This window comes from Bos grunniens, chromosome 9 (genome assembly GCF_055505025.1).
Source record: "Bos grunniens cultivar Pamir isolate PY7600 chromosome 9, Bosgru_T2T1.0, whole genome shotgun sequence".
NCBI lineage: Eukaryota > Metazoa > Chordata > Mammalia > Artiodactyla > Bovidae > Bos > Bos grunniens.
In genome coordinates, this window is record NC_141173.1 from 77,889,880 (window position 1) to 77,909,392 (window position 19,513).

Below are 19,513 nucleotides of genomic sequence, written 5' to 3' on the forward strand. Positions count from 1 at the left end.
CTCCCCACAGCCTAAAGCAGTGGGTGTGTGAAGCGAGCTAAAAGCAGCATCAGTGAGGCAGTAGGAAAGAAGGGGGTGAGAAGGTGGTGGGACTAATAAACAGATGACATCTGATTTAGTAAGGTGGGTTAGACATTTCATGAAAGCCATGTTTGATTATGCCTATTTGGGTTTTTAGCTTCACACTGAGACCTGTGCTTTCTTGGGCTGGGAAATGATCCACCTTTTTCCCCCTTCATGGTGAAAACAGACAGGGGCCTGTCATTGTGGTACAGGGATTGTATTTTTCGTCTCAAGTATGCCCATGAAGGCTGGTGTCCATACTCCTGACTTAGTGCAATGAACATCACTTGCAAATGATAATGCTTGGAATGTGACAGTAACAGATCATGGTCACCCTGTGCTGGCCAGGGTGATGTCCTATGGTGTTGGTATCTGTCTCTGCTGGCCCGGTCCAGCTTGAGGCATCAGGTTGCGATGTACCTGCTGAAACACTGCAGGATCAGTAATCCCTAACAGGCATCTGAACTCACTCAGCCAACCCGGACTCGGAGGCAGGAAACCTGGGTTTAAACTGTGACTTCTTTATACTCAGGCATATCACTTAACCTTTTGGGTTACACTTTCTGTTACCGCAGGAAAACACAAGTACCAACTTTCTAATATTCTTAGAGTAAGGTTTAATGAATTAATAGTTTCATGAATTTATAAACTCTTCACTGAGAAACAGACGTAAGAGGTAAAATGAACAAGTTAGTACTGACTCTGTTTCTACTTAAAAAATAGCATCTATCCCAGATGCTCTTGATTTCTGGTGTTAAACAGCTATGACTATCTCACTAAAATTCGTCTTTCACACGTCATGCTTGACATGCTAACTGCTAGTCAATTCAGTGTTTATTGAGCACATATGTGCAGGGGTAGGAGCCAAAAGGAGTCATGATTGTTTGTTCAGAAGACTGGTCACATTTGATAGCTATGTGCAGCTTTTAAAAACTGCTGAATTCTACTTCTGAAGTGGTGGCATTCCATGAGAGGGGATGAGACTCCTCAAGGTATGTACACCTAAAATATTCTTGCTGAGAATTACTGTGTCATCTGTGATCTTCCCTGACACTGAAATGAAATTTTAAATATAGATCCTTCTTAAAATAATGAATTGAAATTCTAACAAAGCATTTGGCATATAAGATTTGCGTTTTTTGATTAAGAAGAATTTTACTAGATTGAAAAAATTCTGAAGGAGAAGTTTCACTCCTGGCATGTCTCTCATTTACATTTTTGTCAGGTTTATGAATGCATATGTACCAAATTGTGTGCAAGGCAGCAAGAGTTCTTTTTGAAGAATTGTGTTGAAATCACAATCATTTTCCAGGTGTCTTTAATCTGTCATCTAGGTAGATGGGATGTAGGTTCTGGCTCTTACTCTTTTGAAATTTGGATTTTAACATTAAGTATTTATATGATGTTTAGTGTAAGAGGTACTAATGTTTTATTATAGCTTTTGGGGTGAAAAAATTAAAAAGGAGGTAACATGCAAATTCTGTTTCTGTTGCTAAAAACCTTATGATTTCTCTTAAAGCTGATGTGCATATTTGGGTTTGTATTAGTTGAAAGTTTTAAGAAAATATCTGTAGCAAATCATTGAAGCTGTGGAAGAAAGTGTATTCGAAATTGCTAAGTTCTAAAATTCAAAAGAAACGATTTTATCAAAGAAGAATGATGTTTAAAATAGTTCAGGAGAAGTCTTTTTCTTTTAAAACTGTCTCTATTTTGAGATTGGAGTGGGTACTTAGGCACTTTGAGTTTTCTTCGTTTGTGCTGTGCTCTGCTAGGTCACTTCGGTCGTGTCTGACTCTTTGCGACCCTGTGGACTGTAGCCTGCCAGGTTCCTCTGTCCATGGGATTCTCCAGGCAAGAATACTGGAGTGGGTTGCCATTCCCTTCTCCAAGGTATTTTTCTGATCCAGGGATTGAACCTGCATTTCTTAGGTCTCTTGCACTGGCAGGTGGATCTTTTACCTCTAGCATTACCTGGATAAGCCCTTTCGTGGTTTAAATATAATTTAACAAGATACTAATTATGAGTGTAAAGATTTCAAAATTTATAATTCAACCCCAAAGGAAGAAAATCAGAAAGGCCTTGAAGTAAACGGTCTGCTTGTGGAGCTGTGCTCATTTTGAAAGTACACATTTCTGGACCAGATTTCTAATGTGGGCCAAGGAAGTAAGCTTTCAAGGTGCTGAGAGAAGTTTCTCCCAGCAGCTCACCTAATGGTTAAACTTGAATTTGTAGTAGCTGATAGTTGCTTTAGGTGCCCTCTTTGAACTGAATTGTAGGAATTAAAGAATAAGGCATCTAAGAAATCTTAGCAGGTCAACAGTTGAATGATTGGCTGGAAACATGTTTTCAAAACTACTTTGCACAGAACCTTGCAAAAAGAAGGGGGCTGGAATGGATGGAAAACATGATGATTGAATCTTTATGGGTAAAACTATGAGCTCACATAAATATTTAATACCTTAGGTTATTGCCCACCTGGACTGTAGTCAAAAATATAATCATAGTAAAATACCAGAAACTTTAGAAGGGCCTTAAATGCAATTCTCACAGTAGTAGCTTAAGAAAGTTTGTGATGTGATGTGAAAGTCGCTCAGTCGTGCCCAACCCTTTGTGACCCCATGGACTATACAGTCCATGGAATTCTCCAGGCCATGGAGCGGATAACCTTTCCCTTCTTCAGGGCATCTTTCCAACCCAGGGATCGAACCCAGATCTCCCACATTGCAGGCAGATTCTTTACCAGCTGAGCCACCAGGGAAGCCCAAGAATACTGGAGTGGGTAGCCTATCCCTTCTCCAGCGGATCTTCCCGATCCAGGAATTGAACTGGGGTCTCCTGCATTGTAGGTGGATTCTTTACCAACTGAGCTATCAGGGAAACCCTAAGAAAGTTTAGTTTGTGAATAATACATTCTCCCTTCAATCTGTATATCCTGCATCCAACATGATACTTCTTTGCCCATTTCCTATTATTTGTGTTTACCGGGTCTCTTCCTGGAGAAGGAAGCACACCTGTGCAGTTCATTGGATTATGCTTGGATGATGGCTGTGGACCGAGGCTGGGCACCAGGATATCTCTGCAGGAAGGGTCCCCTGGGGTGTTCAGGTTCTGCTGCCCAGCTGCAAAAGTGCATGACCATATCACCCAGTTTTGGGTTTTTTACTTAATAGACTGTTTATTTACTAACTAACCTATTGTTTGTATGTATTGAGGAAGTAAGATTGGGTCATTAGGTGCTAAAAACATTTGAAACCATATTTTATTGATCATTGTCAGAAATGCGCTATTAGCACATGTGGAGGAGTTTGTGAATACAGGGACGGGACTGAACACTTTGAGAGTTTTCCTGGCAGAATTTTCAGAAAGCCTGGCCAAGAGGACTGGCTTAGGGCATCTGCAAAGAAGCTATTTTGAGAACAAAATTCCAAACATATCATTTGTCAATCCGCAACTCAAGAATCAAACCAAAACAGAACAATAAATAAGTCATCATGACTTCTCATTCTCAGCTTAGTGACAGTGGTGATAGAACACAGGGAAAGATGGAAAACCCTTGGAGGTAGACGCTCTGGGGAGTGAATCGTGGCTGAGTTCAGTGCGCGTGTTTCTCAGCTGTGGAATACAGACACAGCTTTACCACCTTTCTGTTGTTGGTCTAGTGTAGATCATTCCTCTTTCAGTCCCTGGTGCCTCACCTACTGCCTGCTTAAGGGTGAGTCCTTAACTGTGTTCAAACTCTGCAGTTGCTGGCTTGCCCATGTCTCACTTAAGTGGAATACTGCCTGGATCCCAACTGTAGTTAAGTTTCAAGTTTGTTCAGAGCAAAATGAACTTCCTTGTAACTTTTTTCAGCATAACCCTCAAAAACAATTACTAACCTTGGCGGAAGATGAGGCCTCCTTAATGTCTGTACAAAGGTGGTTTTCAGGCCCGCCCTGGGTGCCATGCCCGTCTTGCTGGCCGCGAAGCCTGCTAGGCCTGCAGTGCTCAGTAGGTGGAGCTCGTGCTCTCTCTGTGCCGCAGCCATCGCGGAGGGTGTGGGTTTGGGCCGCAGGAATGTAGATACATCGTCTACTCAAAGTGGCTTCCTTGGGTCGGCAGCAGCCTAAACCCGTTATCAGCGCGGTGACAGCTGATGCTGACTGTCCTTGCTCGCAGGCAGGTTCAGAGTGAAGGCCTTTGGAATCTGTGAGGTTGGGCACAGCAAGAAGCAAAACCACTGACTGAAATAAGCAGGTTAGGAGTCTGTTATCTGGTTCCCTGCAGATTGGCCCGGGAGCAGCTTGGAGGCTGAGACGAGTCCAGGAAGGCCCTTCTCTCCTGTAACTATGGTCTGGAAAAGTCTCATCAATGTGGCCAGCTCTCTAAAGCCCCCATTTTGGAGCCAATTTAGTGAAAATCAACAATATTTTGAACTAGGAACAGAATTATAATTTTTATACTTGTGAGCTGGCTTCTCCTGGTCAGTCTTGATTTCCAGCATTCGATCTTATTACTGTTGTGAGAGCAGTAGCCCTCAGTGCCTCCTTCTATTTGGGGTATAGAATATATAGTCACCATAATTACCACTTTCTGACAGCTGCTGCTGCTGCTGCTAAGTCACTTCAGTTGTGTCTGACTCTGTGTGAACCCATAGACAGGCAGTCCACCAGGCTCCCCCGTCCCTGGAATTCTCCAGGCAAGAACACTGGAGTGGGTTGCCATTTCCTTCTCCAGTGCATGAAAGTGAAAAGTGAGAGTGAAGTCGCTCAGTTGTGTCCGTCTTCGCGACGCCATGGACTGCAGCCTACCAGGCTCCTCCGTCCATGGGATTTTCTAGGCAAGAGTACTGGAGTGGGTTGCCATTGCCTTCTCTTTCTGACAGCTGAGTCTCAAGCAATGTTATGGACTGAATGTGTTCTTCGAAGTTCCTATGTTAAAATTGTAATCCCTACTGTGATGAGATCCCCTGGAGGACCGCGTGGCAACCCATTCCAATATTCTTTCCTGGAGAATTCCATGGACAGAGGAGCCTGGCAGGCTCATGGGGTGACAGTCGGACACCAGTGAGTGACTAATGTGATGGCATTAAGATGTGGGGTCGTTGAGAGGTGATTCAGTCATAAGGGTGGAACCCTCGTGAATGGGATGAATGCCCTTGGAAAAGAGGTTCCAGAGAGCCTTCTCATCCCTCCAGCAGGTGAAGACACAGAAGATGGCCAGCTCTGAACCAGGAAGCAGGCTCTCACCAGACACTGAATCTGCCTGCACCTTGATTTTGGACTTTCCAGCCTCCAGAACTATGAGAAATAAATTTACATTGTTTTTAAGCCACTCAGTCTGTGATATTTTGGTATAGCAGTATGAAGACTAAGACAATCAAGAACATGCCCCCTATTTCTAATTCAAACTTCAATTCTTATAAACAAAGTGATGGGAAACCTAAACCATGAGTCACTGGGATTTGGTTTTTGCTCGTCTGTGGTAGTTCAGCTGGTAAATAATCTGCCTGCAATGCAGGAGATCCTGGTTCAATTCCTGGGTTGGGAAGATCCACTGGAGAAGGAATAGGCTGCCCACTCCAGCATTCTTGGGCTTCCCTGGTGGCTGGTAAAGAATCTGCCTGTCATGCGGGAGACCTGGGTTTGATCCCTGGGTTGGGAAGATCCCTTGGAAAAGGGAATGGCTACTCACTCCAGTATTCTGGCCTGCAGAATTCCATGAACTGTACAGTCCATGGAGTTGCAAAGAGTCAGACATGATTGTGTGATTTTCACTTTAGTCTCTTTTAATAAACAATGCAAAGCAGTATAAGAAAACAATAGAATGGGAAGGACTAAAGATCTCTTTAAGAAAATTGGAGATATCAAGGGAACATTTCAGGCAAGGATGGGCACGATAAACATCAGAAATGGTAAGGACCTAACAGAGGCAGAAGAGATTAAGAAGAGGTGGCAAGAATATACAGAAGAACTATACAAGAAAGGTCTTAAAGACCTGGATAACCACAATGGTGTGGTTATTCACCTAGAGCCAGACATCCTGGAGTGTGAAATGAAGTGGGCCTTAGGAAGCATTACTATGAACAAAGCTAGTGGAGGTGATGGAATTCCAGCTGAACTATTTCAAATCCTAAAAGATGATGCTATTTTTTTTAAATTTAATTTTATTTTTAAACTTTACAATATTGTATTAGTTTTGCCAAATATCGAAATGAATCCACCACAGGTATACCTGTGTTCCCCATCCTGAACCCTCCTCCCTCCCCATACCCTCCCTCTGGGTCGTCCCAGTGCACCAGCCCCAAGCATCCAGTATCGTGCATCAAACCTGGACTGGCGACTTGTTTCATACATGATATTTTACATGTTTCAATGCCATTCTCCCAAATCTCCCCGCCCTCTCCCTCTCCCACAGAGTCCATAAGACTGATCTATACATCAGTGTCTCTTTTGCTGTCTCGTACACAGGGTTATTAATACCATCTTTCTAAATTCCATATATATGCGTTAGTATACTGTATTGGTGTTTTTCTTTCTGGCTTACTTCACTCTGTATAATAGGCTCCAGTTTCATCCACCTCATTAGAACTGATTCAAATGTATTCTTTTTAATGGCTGAGTAATACTCCATTGTGTATATGTACCACAGCTTTCTTATCCATTCATCTGCTGATGGGCATCTAGGTTGCTTCCATGTCCTGGCTATTATAAACAGTGCTGCGATGAACACTGGGGTACACGTGTCTCTTTCCCTTCTGGTTTCCTCAGTGTGTATGCCCAGCAGTGGGATTGCTGGATCATAAGGCAGTTCTATTTCCAGTTTTTAAAGGAATCTCCACACTGTTCTCCATAGTGGCTGTACTAGCTTGCATTCCCACCAACAGTGTAAGAGGGTTCCCTTTTCTCCACACCCTCTCCAGCATGTATTGCTTGTAGACTTTTGGATTGCAGCCATTCTGACTGGCGTGAAATGGTACCTCATAGTGGTTTTGATTTGCATTTCTCTGATAATGAGTGATGTTGAGCATCTTTTCATGTGTTTGTTAGCCATCTGTATGTCTTCTTTGGAGAAATGTCTATTTAGTTCTTTGGCCCATTTTTTGATTGGGTCATTTATTTTTCTGGAGTTGAGCTGTAGGAGTTGCTTGTATATTTTTGAGATTAGTTGTTTGTCAGTTGCTTCATTTGCTATTATTTTCTCCCATTCTGAAGAAGATGATGCTGTTAAAGTGCTACACTCAATATGTCAGCAAATTTGGAAAACTCAGCAGTGGCCACAGGACTGGAAAAGGTCAGTTTTCATTCCAATCACAAAGAAGGGCAGTGCCAAAGAATGTTTAACTTCTGGACAATTGTGCTTATTTCACAGGCTTGTAAGGTGATGCTCAAGGTAGGCTTTGGCACTAGGTGAACCAGAAACTTCCAGATGTACAAACTGGGTTTAGAAAAGGCAAAGAAACCAGAGATCAAATGGCCAGCATTCATTGGATCATAGGGAAAGCAAGGGAATTCCGGAAAAGCATCTACTTCTGCGTCATTGACTACGCTAAAGCCTTTGACTGTGTGGATCACAACAAATTGTGGAAAACTCTTAAAGAAATGGGACTACTTAGACCACCTTACTTGTCTCCTGAGAAACCTGTATGTGGGTCAAGAAACAACAGTTAGAACCTTACATGGAACAAATGATTGGTTCAAAATTGGGAAAAGAGTATAAGGTTGTGTATTTTCATCCTGTTTATTTAACTTCTGTGCAGAATATATCATGTGAAATGCTGGGCTGGATGAATCCCAAGCTGGAATCAAGATTGCCAGGAGAAATACCAACAACTTACATATGCAGATGATACTACTCTAATGGCACAAATTGAAGGGAAACTAAAGAGCCTCTTTAGTTCCTCTTTAGAAAGAGGAGAGTGAAAAAGCTGACTGAAAACAACATTCAAAAAACTAAGATCATGGCATCAGGTCTCAGCACTTCTTGGCAAATAGAAGGGGGAAAAGTAGAAGCAGTGACAGATTTTCTTTTCTTGGGCTCCAAAATCACTGTAAACAGTGACTGCAGCCATGTAATTAAGACACTTTCTTCTTGGAAGGAAAGCTATGATAAGCCTAGACAGTGTATTAAAAACAAAGACATCACTTTGTGGACAAAGAGTTATATAGTCAAAGCTATGGTTTTTCCAGTCGTCATGTATAGATGTGAGAGTTGCACCATAAAGAAGGCTGAGTGCTGAAGAATTGATGCTTGAACTATGGTGCTGGAGAAGACTCTTGAGAGTCTCTTGGACAGCAGGGAGATCAAACCAGTCAATCCAGAGGAAATCAATCCTAAATATTCACTGGAAGGACTCATGCTGAAGCCGAAGCTCCAATACTGTGGCCACCTGATGCAAAGAACTGACTCAATGGAAAAGACCTTAATGCTTGGAAAGATTGAAGGCAAAAGGAGAAGAGGGTGGCAGAGGATGAGATGGTTAGATAGCATCATTGACTCAGTGGGCATGAGTTTGAGAACACTCCGGGAGATAGTGAAGGACAGGGAAGCCTGGCATGCTGCAGTTCATGGGGTTGCAAAGTCTGACATGACTTAGCGACTGAACAACAACAACAATCTCTTAGTTTATGGGATGAATATCTGCCATGTTAGCAAACCCTTGCCCACCTTGCAAAGAGAGGTATTAGCTGTGTCTTTTAAAAATCTGGATGGATACAAAGTAACTTCTCAGAGAGATGAGTCCACTTGTGGGTCATTTGCTTTGTGTCTGACAAATGCCTGGCAAATATGGGCGACCACTCCTCTCGAGGGTAGGCACTATTCATTTATCATGGCACACTTTCCTGCTGGATCAGTTGTGGCCTCAGAGTCTTTGGCACATGGGAAAAAAACTTCTTTGTCTGGTTTCAACTATGGTTGATCTTTAATATTTTCATTGTATTAGATAATAATAAAGATCAAAATGTTAGCTGAAACAACAAAGCAGATACCCTAGACTTGGTGTTTTAAAGAAATAGAAACTCTAAGGAGAGCCATAGGGAATAATTTAATTTTAGAGCTCAAAAGAAATGGGATGAATTTCCAGCATCTCAAGATGATGAAGCTGATGCTCAGAAGACAAGCTGGGTGGGAATTTTGCTTCTGGTAAGGGAGGAAGCACTCATTGCAGCTCTTCCTTGCTCTAAGAACAACTAGAAAAGATGAAGAAAATACATAAAATGCCTCTGTGAAGGCCCTGGAGTGCTACTCAGCCAGCAAAAACTTGAAGGGACAAGGTCCTTAAGAAAAGGAAAAAAAAAAAAACAGAAATGAAGTGACATTTGGACTGGTTTTTTCCCTCAAGGAACTTGCAAAAATCTGAACTGTGGCTGAGAGGCTGAGAAGCTCAGCAGAGCTTCCTATAGTTTTATGGGGCATCAAGAACAGAACTGGTGTTTAGAGAGCTGATGATCTAGGCTTCCCAGGTGGCACTAGTTATAAAGAACCCGCTTGCCAATGCAGGAGACCTAAGAGATGTGGGTTCGATCCCTGGGTCAGGAAGATTCCCCTGGAGAAGGAAATGGCAACCCACTCCAGTACTCTTGTCTGGAGAATCCCATGAACAGAGGAGCCTGGCAGGCTACAGCCTAGGCTCTGTAAGTCACAAAGAGTCAGGCACAACTGAAGTGACTTAGTATGCGATGATCTAGGGTCCTGGCAAAAACTCAGGCTGTGGGATGGGACTGTCTAATTACTATATCATAGGAAGTAGAGGATTCTTTAAAAAGTCAGAAGCCCAACTTTAAATCACTTCAATTTATGATTGGGTAAGGCAATCTGCTGCAATTTAAATGTCTATTAAATTGCTAATATTTGACATTACAAAAATTTAAATTTTTGTCAGTCTAATGAGCAAAAGTGATAGTATTTTTTTGTTTGTTTGTTTTATACTTTTTGTTGGCCTGATGTATTTCAGTCATTTACATTTCTTCTGTGAACTCCCATCCTGTTCCATGCCAGCAGTGTAAAACTCTTCTGAGTTTACATTGCTCTGTAGGATTTCTGTTTGTTTTCTGCATGTTAATGCTTTGTTGTAATTTATTATGACTGACTTCTCCCAATCTGTGCTTGTCTTTTAATTTTATTTATGGTTAGTTGTTTTGTTCCCCTTAACTTTTGAAGACCATCAGTTAACTTGTGTGACAGGCAGTTCATTTGTTATAAAGAAAGAAATCTCACTCTCCTTCCTCTGGGTATTGCTTTGAATTACTCCCAGATGGAATTGGAGGACTTCTGGATCAGTGTTCTAATAATGGACAAGGGAGCAGCCAGATGGTCCAGCGATGATAGCACAGCTCATCAATACTAGGCATTTTGGGAGATGAACTGTATTAGAGCCAAAAGCTCTGTGCGAAGGATGAGTCGTGGGCATGACTGGTAGACTGGTAGCATCTGCAATCAACTCTGGTTCCCTTCTGACTCACTGATTAAGGCATAAACGGATTGGGGGGCTATCTCCTTGGCTTTAAGTTCAGAGAAACATTCTTGATAATCAGGGGGTTGGTTTCAGCTGGATACTGGTTTAGCAGAGATAGAGAAGATTATAACGCTGCCTCCAAGGATCCTGCCTTTAGAGACGGAGACCATGTGAGAAACTTATTTTACATTCAGAAAGACCAGGCCTTTTTGCTGCCACTGCTTATGTTCCTTGCTCACAAGGTCTCATAAGGTCTGTGTAAATTTCCCCAGATATACCCATAGCCTTGCTTGATGATGGAGTCATGAGTCAGTGGTGGCCGTCACCTCGGGCTGGTGGTGTGTGCGAGTATTTCATGAATAGCAGCCACTACCACTTATAGCCTTATACACCTGCCTGTTTGTTCAGAGGCAGATTGTCAGCCAAAATAGAATGAGCCTTGTGACACTGCAAGCAAAAAAATAAAGGATTAGCTGTGTAAACGGAAGTCTGCAACAAGACATGATCCTATAAAAACAAGCTAGCCACGTGCCTAAAAGCACATGTATAGCATTTCAGCTTTTCAGTTCCCAGACATCATGCACATGCCATAAACCCAGACACAACTACACACACTTATGTAGGCTCATGTCAACTTACTATGCAGTGGTATAGTTACAGTCAGCTATATGCGTTCACATAGAGATACATTATAGCACACACCCGCACAAAACTGCACACATACACTGGTCCATATAACACACAAACCTTGTAAATGCCCTCACACACAGGTACGCACTCAGACACATACACACTCACACATATATACATATACATGTATATGTATATATACATATACATTCACACACAAATAACCACACACACATTTCATATAATCTTCCTGCTCTACCAGGAACACACACTCTCCCACCTGGAGATCTGGGTGGCATTTGTAATGAAAATGCTCCTAGAGGTTTCCTTCCTGCTGTTCAGCTGCTGAAATTTGTGGCACAAGTAGTGGGAGGGATGCTCAAGTCAGAGTCAGATGACCAGGTGCTCTGATTGGGAGCAGATAGAGTTAAGGTTTGGGTGGTCCTGAAATCCTTGGTTCAGCCTTGTAGCCACTGCCATTCCAGTGGCCACTATGGAAGCTCACACATGGAAGGACTTCAATATTTGTTGAGAAAATCAAGGAATTTGTGATTTACCCCTTAACGCTTTGTCTTTTAAAATTAAAAAACAATTTACTAATCTCCTGTCTCTTTCCCCTTGCCTAACTTCAAATAGATGTGCCCAAGGTGATGTGAAGATCTCTTAGACTAAAACCTCCCTGGAGAGCAGAAAACACACATAACTTCTGAAGTCTTTTAAGAATTTAATCAGAGATGCCAAAACCCCCAGAGATCATCTAGTCCAAGGTAATCATTTTATAGTTGAGTGAATTGAGGCCCCGCGATGTTAGGTGGTTTCTCCAAAGTCACACAGCAAGTGGGCAGCAGAACAGGAACAAGAGACTCAACAGCCTGATTCCTGGGATCTACATTTTTCAGTTTGATTGGACATGAGTGATTTTATTCCAGGGAATGACTCTTTGATAAGAATGTTAAGAAAACAAAGACTTACTTGTAATATAGACTATATTACAATAGTCTATGAGGAATTACACTGGTTTGGGTAGAGCATTGCTATATTTGATTAAATCTTGCCTATGCTATCACACTGGTAGTATTTCAACTAATAATGTTTAACCGCTTGACTTTAGATGTGATGAAAGGCATCTCTGTCATACTATTTTTATAACTTTGGACTCTGATTTTCTTAGCATATGGGATCCTTGACTATTCCATGGCTGTTTGCATCTGCCTGGTAGATATTAGAGCAATCTCAGGTTTACAATGGTTTTTAGCCTTGCCCAGCTTAATGGATATACTATAACTAGTGCCGGCAACCATCATTTCATTAGAGCAACAAAACCACTAACGGTCTCATTAACTTTGAAGAAATTAGATTTGCTTTAGAACATTGACCTTTATTTAGCAGTGATGGATGGTATTATCATATGTTTCCTGTCACTTCATCAACTGGAGTTTGACTTTTTCTTGTTTTGTTATTTAAGGCATTTGTATTTCTTTAGAGTAGGCTTCTGATTTTTATATAATTTTTGAGCTGCGTTAGGTTTAGACATCTCACTCTAGCCTATGTCCAGGAGATTTACTTGGAAATGGTAGAATGTTTACGTGAATTGCATTGCATAACTTTTCCAAACAACGTATAAGTGTGCTGTGTATTTGTCTTTGCATAGTCATGCTTATTTCATAAGCAATATAATAAACTTCCATGTAAAGCATATAAAATTTGAATACACAGTGTGAATGCACAAATCTGGTGGCTATTAACAGCTATTACCCTCACTTGAACTACTGTGCCGTCCCAGTGTTAAATAAAAAAGATAATTTAAAATACACCATGATATAGTGAATACTGACAGTGGTTGTTAGTGTGATGAAGTCATGGGGAATTTTTCTATTTTCTAAATGTTCTATACTCTTTAATACTGAAAAGAACACATTTATTATTTTAAAAGAAAGGCAAATGAGAAGACAATAAAACACGATGCTGAGAAACACGTTTGTAAAAATCCCCCAAGTTGAAGTTACCATGTGGAGATGTGTGAATGTCATTACGGTATTTGCCCCTTATTGATGTTCTGTTTTCACAAAGGGGACCACCAATTGATGGTGGTCCTTTACTGCTCTTCATAAAGTTTTATCTTTTTATTTTTTATTTTATATAATAGCTTTTCTCTCTCCTTCTTCCTTTCCCTCTCTTAACACATGGCTTCTTGCTTTGCTTCTTATGGTGGTTTGGTGTCATTTGTTGTAAGATGTCATCCACTGGCTATCAGTTCTGAGATAATGAGATAACGTACCTTACACTAAGGTATGTTTTAATTATGATATGAGGTAATGTAACATTATGATACATCACCTTTAAAAAATTCAAAGTTAAAATATAAAACATAGCCAATGTTTTATCATAACTGTAAATGGAAAGAAACCTCTAAAAATTGTATAACAGTTTAAAATTTTTTTAAATGGACTTAAAAATTAATTTGGGGTTAAAAAGAATCAGATAAAATTTCAAAATATAATAAACACTTCTTTCATTCATTCAAAAAATATTGTTATATATTGCAAATAAATAAGTGAGATGGATGTCGGTGTTAGTGGAAAGTCTGAGGCTCTAATATCCAGCAGGAAGGACTTACACTTGGATTTTACCAAGCTTGATTGTGCTGCTGAAATGATTTATCTCATTTCTCATCTCCTGATAGAGTGAAACAGCTTCTATGAATAGTTTTTATGCCATAGATCAATGAATTTTTAGGTTTCTTTTGCTAGTTAAATGTTTCTATCAAATATCCTTATTCATGCAGGAAATGATTCCTTTTTATACTTTGTCCAGGAAAAATGATGCTAAGTATCCTTTGAAAATACAGGTGCAAAGACTCACCCATAGGAACAGAATTAAATCTATATCAGTTTTATACATGTGTGCTGTGTGTGTGTGTATTCACACACATCTGCATCAGTGGATGCCGATGGAACTTCTATCTGTGGAACTTCTATCAGGGGATGCCACCAAGGAGACTCAACTTTAGGTATTGAGGATACAACTGAACAGTGCTAAGGAAAACCTTTCATGCTATCATTTGTGAATGTTTCTATTCTCATGGCATGCTCTCATGGATAAGCTAATGATAACTTTTAATTTTCAGGTTCAGAAATGACAATTATTTAAGCCTTGTGCAAATTTAACCCATATACTCTACTTGCTCACTTCCTTCCTAAATCCTACTTGCCAGCTTATGATGGGAACAAATTTTAGAGACCAGAGTTATCATTTTTATTTCATATCTTCTTTTAGAGAATTCTTTACATTTTAATTACTTTTATTTTTTCTAAATACTGGATGTAACTACTGGTTAGAGAAGGGGCTAAGGAAGTTTTCCTGAAATGATCTCTCTCCTAATGGTATATCTTAGCCTTATTGAAAAGCAGCCTCAGTTTTGCAATGAACACATAATACTTTCATCATTTCAGAAAAAGGAGATATTTTAAAAGTGTGTATCTATACAATACAAAAAGGGCAAGGTTTAATCTTTCTTTGCATTCTAGTTAAGCAATCCTCTTCTCCAGGTGTGCTAGGAAATGCCATGTTCAAGAAGCCCCTCCTGGATCAAGATGGGTTGGGGAGAGGGAATAAGCAAAAGGCAGAACAATGGGCCTCTTCTGGTCTTACTAGAGAAAATGCTTAAGGCAGTTAGAGGAACTGGGTAGAGAAAGGAAAATAATCTGACACCTTTGTTCACTCCCTCCCTCAGGGTATTTCAGAGAGGGCATCTTACAGAGAAACCTGTGGAAACCTAGTCTCAGGGGAGATTGGCACTGAAGTGGATAGGTCTGAGGCAGTGATGGCCACCCACTGGGTTCTTTGTTCTCATTATACGTGGGTCATCAGGTTCTCTCCATCTCCCTTCCTCCCTCCCTCTTTCCTCTCTCTCACACACACAAACCAAGATTTCCAAAGTCTTCATGTACATCCTATTCATAGACTAAAAATTCAACCAAGAGAATATAACCACAATCTGTGTTAGGTAATACTGAAACACAGGAGTAACAAAGGTAAAAATAAATATAAATAAAAAATTTAAAAAGAAAACCACTACTGGAGCATGTGGGAAGAGAGGTACCTTTTTAATAAATACATAAATTATAGTTATTTAATTTAGAAACCACCAATAACTCCAGTGTTTCTGGAACGCAGACTTATCACCTCTAGAATCAGTTACATGACCTTGATAAAGAAGAGAAATTCCTTATTCTTTTGGGTCTTATGAGTTATTGTTATAATTAGTAAGGCCAAAGGACTATAATAAAACATTCTTTGAATATTAAAATAATTATTTAAAAGCCTATATTAAGCCTTGCAAATTTTAGGCAAGTTATTGTATCTGAAATTTTGCCTAAGATATACACTGTCGTGAGTAATGTGTTGCCATGAAAGCTTTTGGATTAAAAAAATGAACTTTAGGTATTAGAATATTTGATTTACTAGATTTTGGCTCCTCTCCTGCCTCTTCCTCTTGCTAAACATTCAGACTGAGACTTTACTATGATTATCTAATCTTACCCATTCTTGGAAGTTCAGTTGCTGAAAATAAAGAGGAAGGAGACCCTCCTAGATTGTTCTAGTGCATATTTGGCTCTGAATTAAATGAACATTTAAATCTCGAAGATTTTCAGTTAATGTTGAATTTGGCTGGATATCCTGTGGTTATAACATCTTAAGCCTTTAAAAATACATGGGTTCTCAAATAGCGATATGCTTTTTTCCTGATTTTTTTCCCAACTAGCATTTTGTTATGACTCTCACTGTCTACATCAAACAAATTTTATGCAGTTTACAATGCTTATAGCATACGGTTGCCACCTACAAGTACTCTGTGTGCCTTAGCAGACAGCCACGTGCAACACTGAAGAACGATTTCTTGGATGAGTAGTAGAGAATCTTGCTTCTATCCATTTTTCTACTTTCAAGGTAGGACTGGGCTAGATGTTTTTTCCTCTTCCTCCCTTTCTCTCTTCCTTTTTCCTACCTCCCTCTCTTCTTATCCTATTTCTCTGTTGCAGTCTCTCTTTACTACAGATACAGTAATTCATGCTGTCAGTATTACTAGAGGTTCTTATTATGCAATGATAATGTCATACTCATGTAGACAACCCCAGGTGTTTCTAGCTTTTGCATCTCCTGAATCTTCACCTATTTTTCAAATCATTTTGAGTAGGAATCCATTTGTCTTTTGCTTTGTACTTCTGGCTGTACAGTATTCATTAAAGCAGAAAATGTGTTAGCTTGTACACCTCATCACTCATATTGAGACCCTGTGTAGGTTTCTGTTTCAGAAGAATAATAGCTTTTACTAAGCCATAATTGAGATGAGGGCTGAGTGTAATTTTCTGCTGCAAAGGAGAGGATTGGAAAGAAGGAGCAGAAGCTCTGAGAATTTAGACCACGAAAGTGACAGCAGGAGGTAGTGGGGAACCCTCTGGAGAGAGTGGTAGACACTCTCTCGGGGAGGCAACTGACGAGTTGGCAGGGTCATGTGAATATGGTCTCTTGAGACCTCTAGCTCAGAGCGGGGGAGGGGGGAGCGGGGATCAGAGCATAGCGTCTCAGTCTGAGGGCCCTCAATGCCTCCACCCCCTAGTTCCCTTTCCCACTTCCAACTCTTTCCTTGTAGGAAGCTGCCTCACCACATGAGCACGTTGCAAAGCAATGGGCTGAGTTGTGTAGGAGAAGCAGCTGGAAGAGGTGAGCAGTCCACTACTGTGATTGTTCCCCCCTTTTAGGGCCTCTTTTGGCTATCTTTGTGTCCACACACTCTCTATAGCCTTGCAGTCTAACTCAACTGCTGTTCTGTCACTTAATCTGTTGGCTGAATTTATTGACCTATCATTGGGTTATTTATTTTTACCCAACATTATATGGCCTAATATTTGTGTTCTGAACTTATTTCTGATTCACAGAACATTAATCTACTGTAGTCCCAAGTGCAAGTAAGAGATAATTTTTTTTGATTAGCATCTAAATATTTTGCATGAGAGAAAGCCTAAAAGAGGTAAGAGAAATGTGTATGCAATATTCGCTTGCATACATGTATATAAAATATGCATGCATATATGTGCATAGACACATATATGTATATATTCACACATATACATTATAAGCATACATACATATGCATATATTATTATATGTATATAATGTCTAACTGGAAACTGATCATCCATTTAACTTACTGTGGAACTTATTAAACTCTATGGAAATAAAGCATTACATTTTCAGTATTTATGTAGTGGAAGTCTTTAAACACCAAATCTTACTGTTGATTAAGAAATTGAATTCAGTACCATCTTAATGGCAAATTAATATAGATTTGCTATGCTGTATGTTTTGTTGTCATTTGCGAAAATTATACTATCAACCAACGTTAAACAGAAAAGCTCCAAGTCAATTATAAATTGAGAACAAATAGCAAAGGCTGCAGATACTTTACATAATATTTAAAACTGTATTGGTTCTAATTAAGCCTCTTCCATTAGACCTCCCTAGTCCTTAATGCCTCCTTCAGGAGATAATCCGTTACCACGATGATGGAAAGTCAGGAAGAACAGCCTCCAAAGGCAGAGGAGTCTTAGTCTACTCCTTCCAGATTGGTGTCAGCCACTTTGGGCAGTAGGGGTCCACCTGAGGCCCCTCCCGGCAGCCCCTCTGCTGTTGGTGGGGGCTGTGTCATGGGCTCACATCCAGACTCCCTAGCTGGCAGGTGTGCTCCCACTGCAGGTGGTGGGGCGGAACATTTGGCCTCCATCACACATAAGAAGGTCTCAGCTGGGGGCTCCAGGGCTTGACCGGAAGTCGCTGCCTCAGGCTTCCGGGACTGCCCGTTCACTTCCATCACCGGTAGCGAGGCCTCGGCTGTGGGCTCCTGGGCCTGACCTGAAGCTGCCTCCGGCTTCCAGGGCTGCTCATTGGCCTTCACCACCGGTAGGGAGGGCTTGGCTGGGGCCTTCGGGGCCTGACTGGAAGCTGCTGCCTCTGGCTTCCGGTTCTGCTGATCAGCCGGTGCTGCACCAGGGAGACCATCGTCTTGGGCCTCAGCTCCTGTCTCTGCTCTCAGGGTAGGTTCTGTCTCACTGACTCTCTTGTCCTCAGCCTGAGGATTTGGGGGAGGCAGGGGGATTTCTGAATGGCATGCGGGACTCAGAGGAGCTTGTTCCAGCCCCCTGAGGGCCGTGTCGCAGTCCCCTGGAGGACTGTCGACCTCTGGGTGGATTTCTTTGGATACGTCAAGGGTTGACTCTGGACAATGCATTATCATGAAGGCCGCCGCGAGATTTTGCACAGCCTTGTGAACGTTGTTGGCTTCCTCTGCGTCAGCCTCTTCATTCACAGAGGTGTTTGGCTCGTCATCAGAGGTGTGCTGACCTTGATCATCCTTTTCAGGCATTTTTGCTTCTCTGATTTTTTTATAGAGTTCATTTCTCTCTTCTTGTAAAGCTCGACAGAGATTCTCTAACCTTCCAATTTTCATCACGAAGCACTCATATTCTTTAGCTCTCAATGCTTTCTGTGATTTAAATACACACAAACAAAAGGGTAGGAAAAGTAAAACTGCCAGGTTTTACTAGAGTAAAGTAAAATGCTCTCTGGAGACAATCAAAATCATTAATCCAGGAATTTGTCTGTTAGGCTCTGACCACAGGGTGGTGGCTGAACAGATCCTTGGTCAGGGACATCACTTCTATTTTTGCATTATGTTGGAGACTTTGATAGAATTTTAATCCACTTTTTTTTTAAGGAAAGAAAGATAGCAAAGCTTCTTTCTGCTTTGGTCTAAGGCTTCTAAAAATCTTAAAATAGATGCATTTTCTGCTTCTAAGACTTAGAAGGAATAAGCAGAGGCTTGCGGCAAAATGACTGAGATGGACTGGGATTTGGCGGTCAGCAACGCCTTATCTGTCCCATAGATAAACGGCTATATGCTAATCCAGCAACTGTTTGATTTCTGTTTATGAATAATAAGCACATCTCTTTGGAATTGGTTGTAGTTTGGGATGAATTGTTAAAATAGTAATTATATCCAGAGAAAGTAACCACACTCTTTCATGATGCTGCTCAAACTATTCAGTTCTCCTTTTCTCTAGAAATGTTGGTGTGTTTGTGCATGGAATCATCTTACTTCTCCACCCCCCCCCCCCCCCCTTCTGCTTTGTGCTACTCTGTACCTTTTAAGACTTTTTTTTCCACCTGTAAGCCCTGCCTCTCATGTTAAGGGTCATGTATCTTTGCTTTTTATGATCTCAAAACCTCCAGAGCCTGATGTAATATCAGTATTTAAATGCCTGTTGGAGGAATTAAACAATGCACATGCACATCTGTCTGTAAATTAGCACATACCCTGGGTGCTT

At 40.9% G+C, this 19,513-nt stretch overlaps 1 protein-coding gene and 1 long non-coding RNA gene across 9 annotated transcripts in view; one reads left to right on the plus strand and one right to left on the minus strand.

Annotated features, from left to right (window-relative positions):
* Positions 1-15,214: 15,214 nt before the first annotated feature.
* The window catches only part of TXLNB (taxilin beta), a 56,435-nt gene continuing 52,136 nt past the window's right edge, over positions 15,215-19,513 (minus strand). For both annotated transcript variants that reach the window (XM_086318088.1, XM_086318087.1), the window contains one exon: positions 15,215-18,672. In XM_086318088.1, coding sequence (XP_086174214.1) covers positions 17,737-18,672 — 936 coding nt within the window. In that variant the 3' untranslated portion in view covers positions 15,215-17,736. The remainder of the gene's footprint in view (positions 18,673-19,513) is intronic.
* Positions 18,086-19,513, plus strand: part of LOC147366227 (uncharacterized) — a 514,655-nt gene continuing 513,227 nt past the window's right edge. For all 7 annotated transcript variants that reach the window (XR_015133275.1, XR_015133277.1, XR_015133276.1 and 4 more), the window contains exon 1: positions 18,086-18,223. This is a non-coding gene — a long non-coding RNA (uncharacterized LOC147366227). The remainder of the gene's footprint in view (positions 18,224-19,513) is intronic.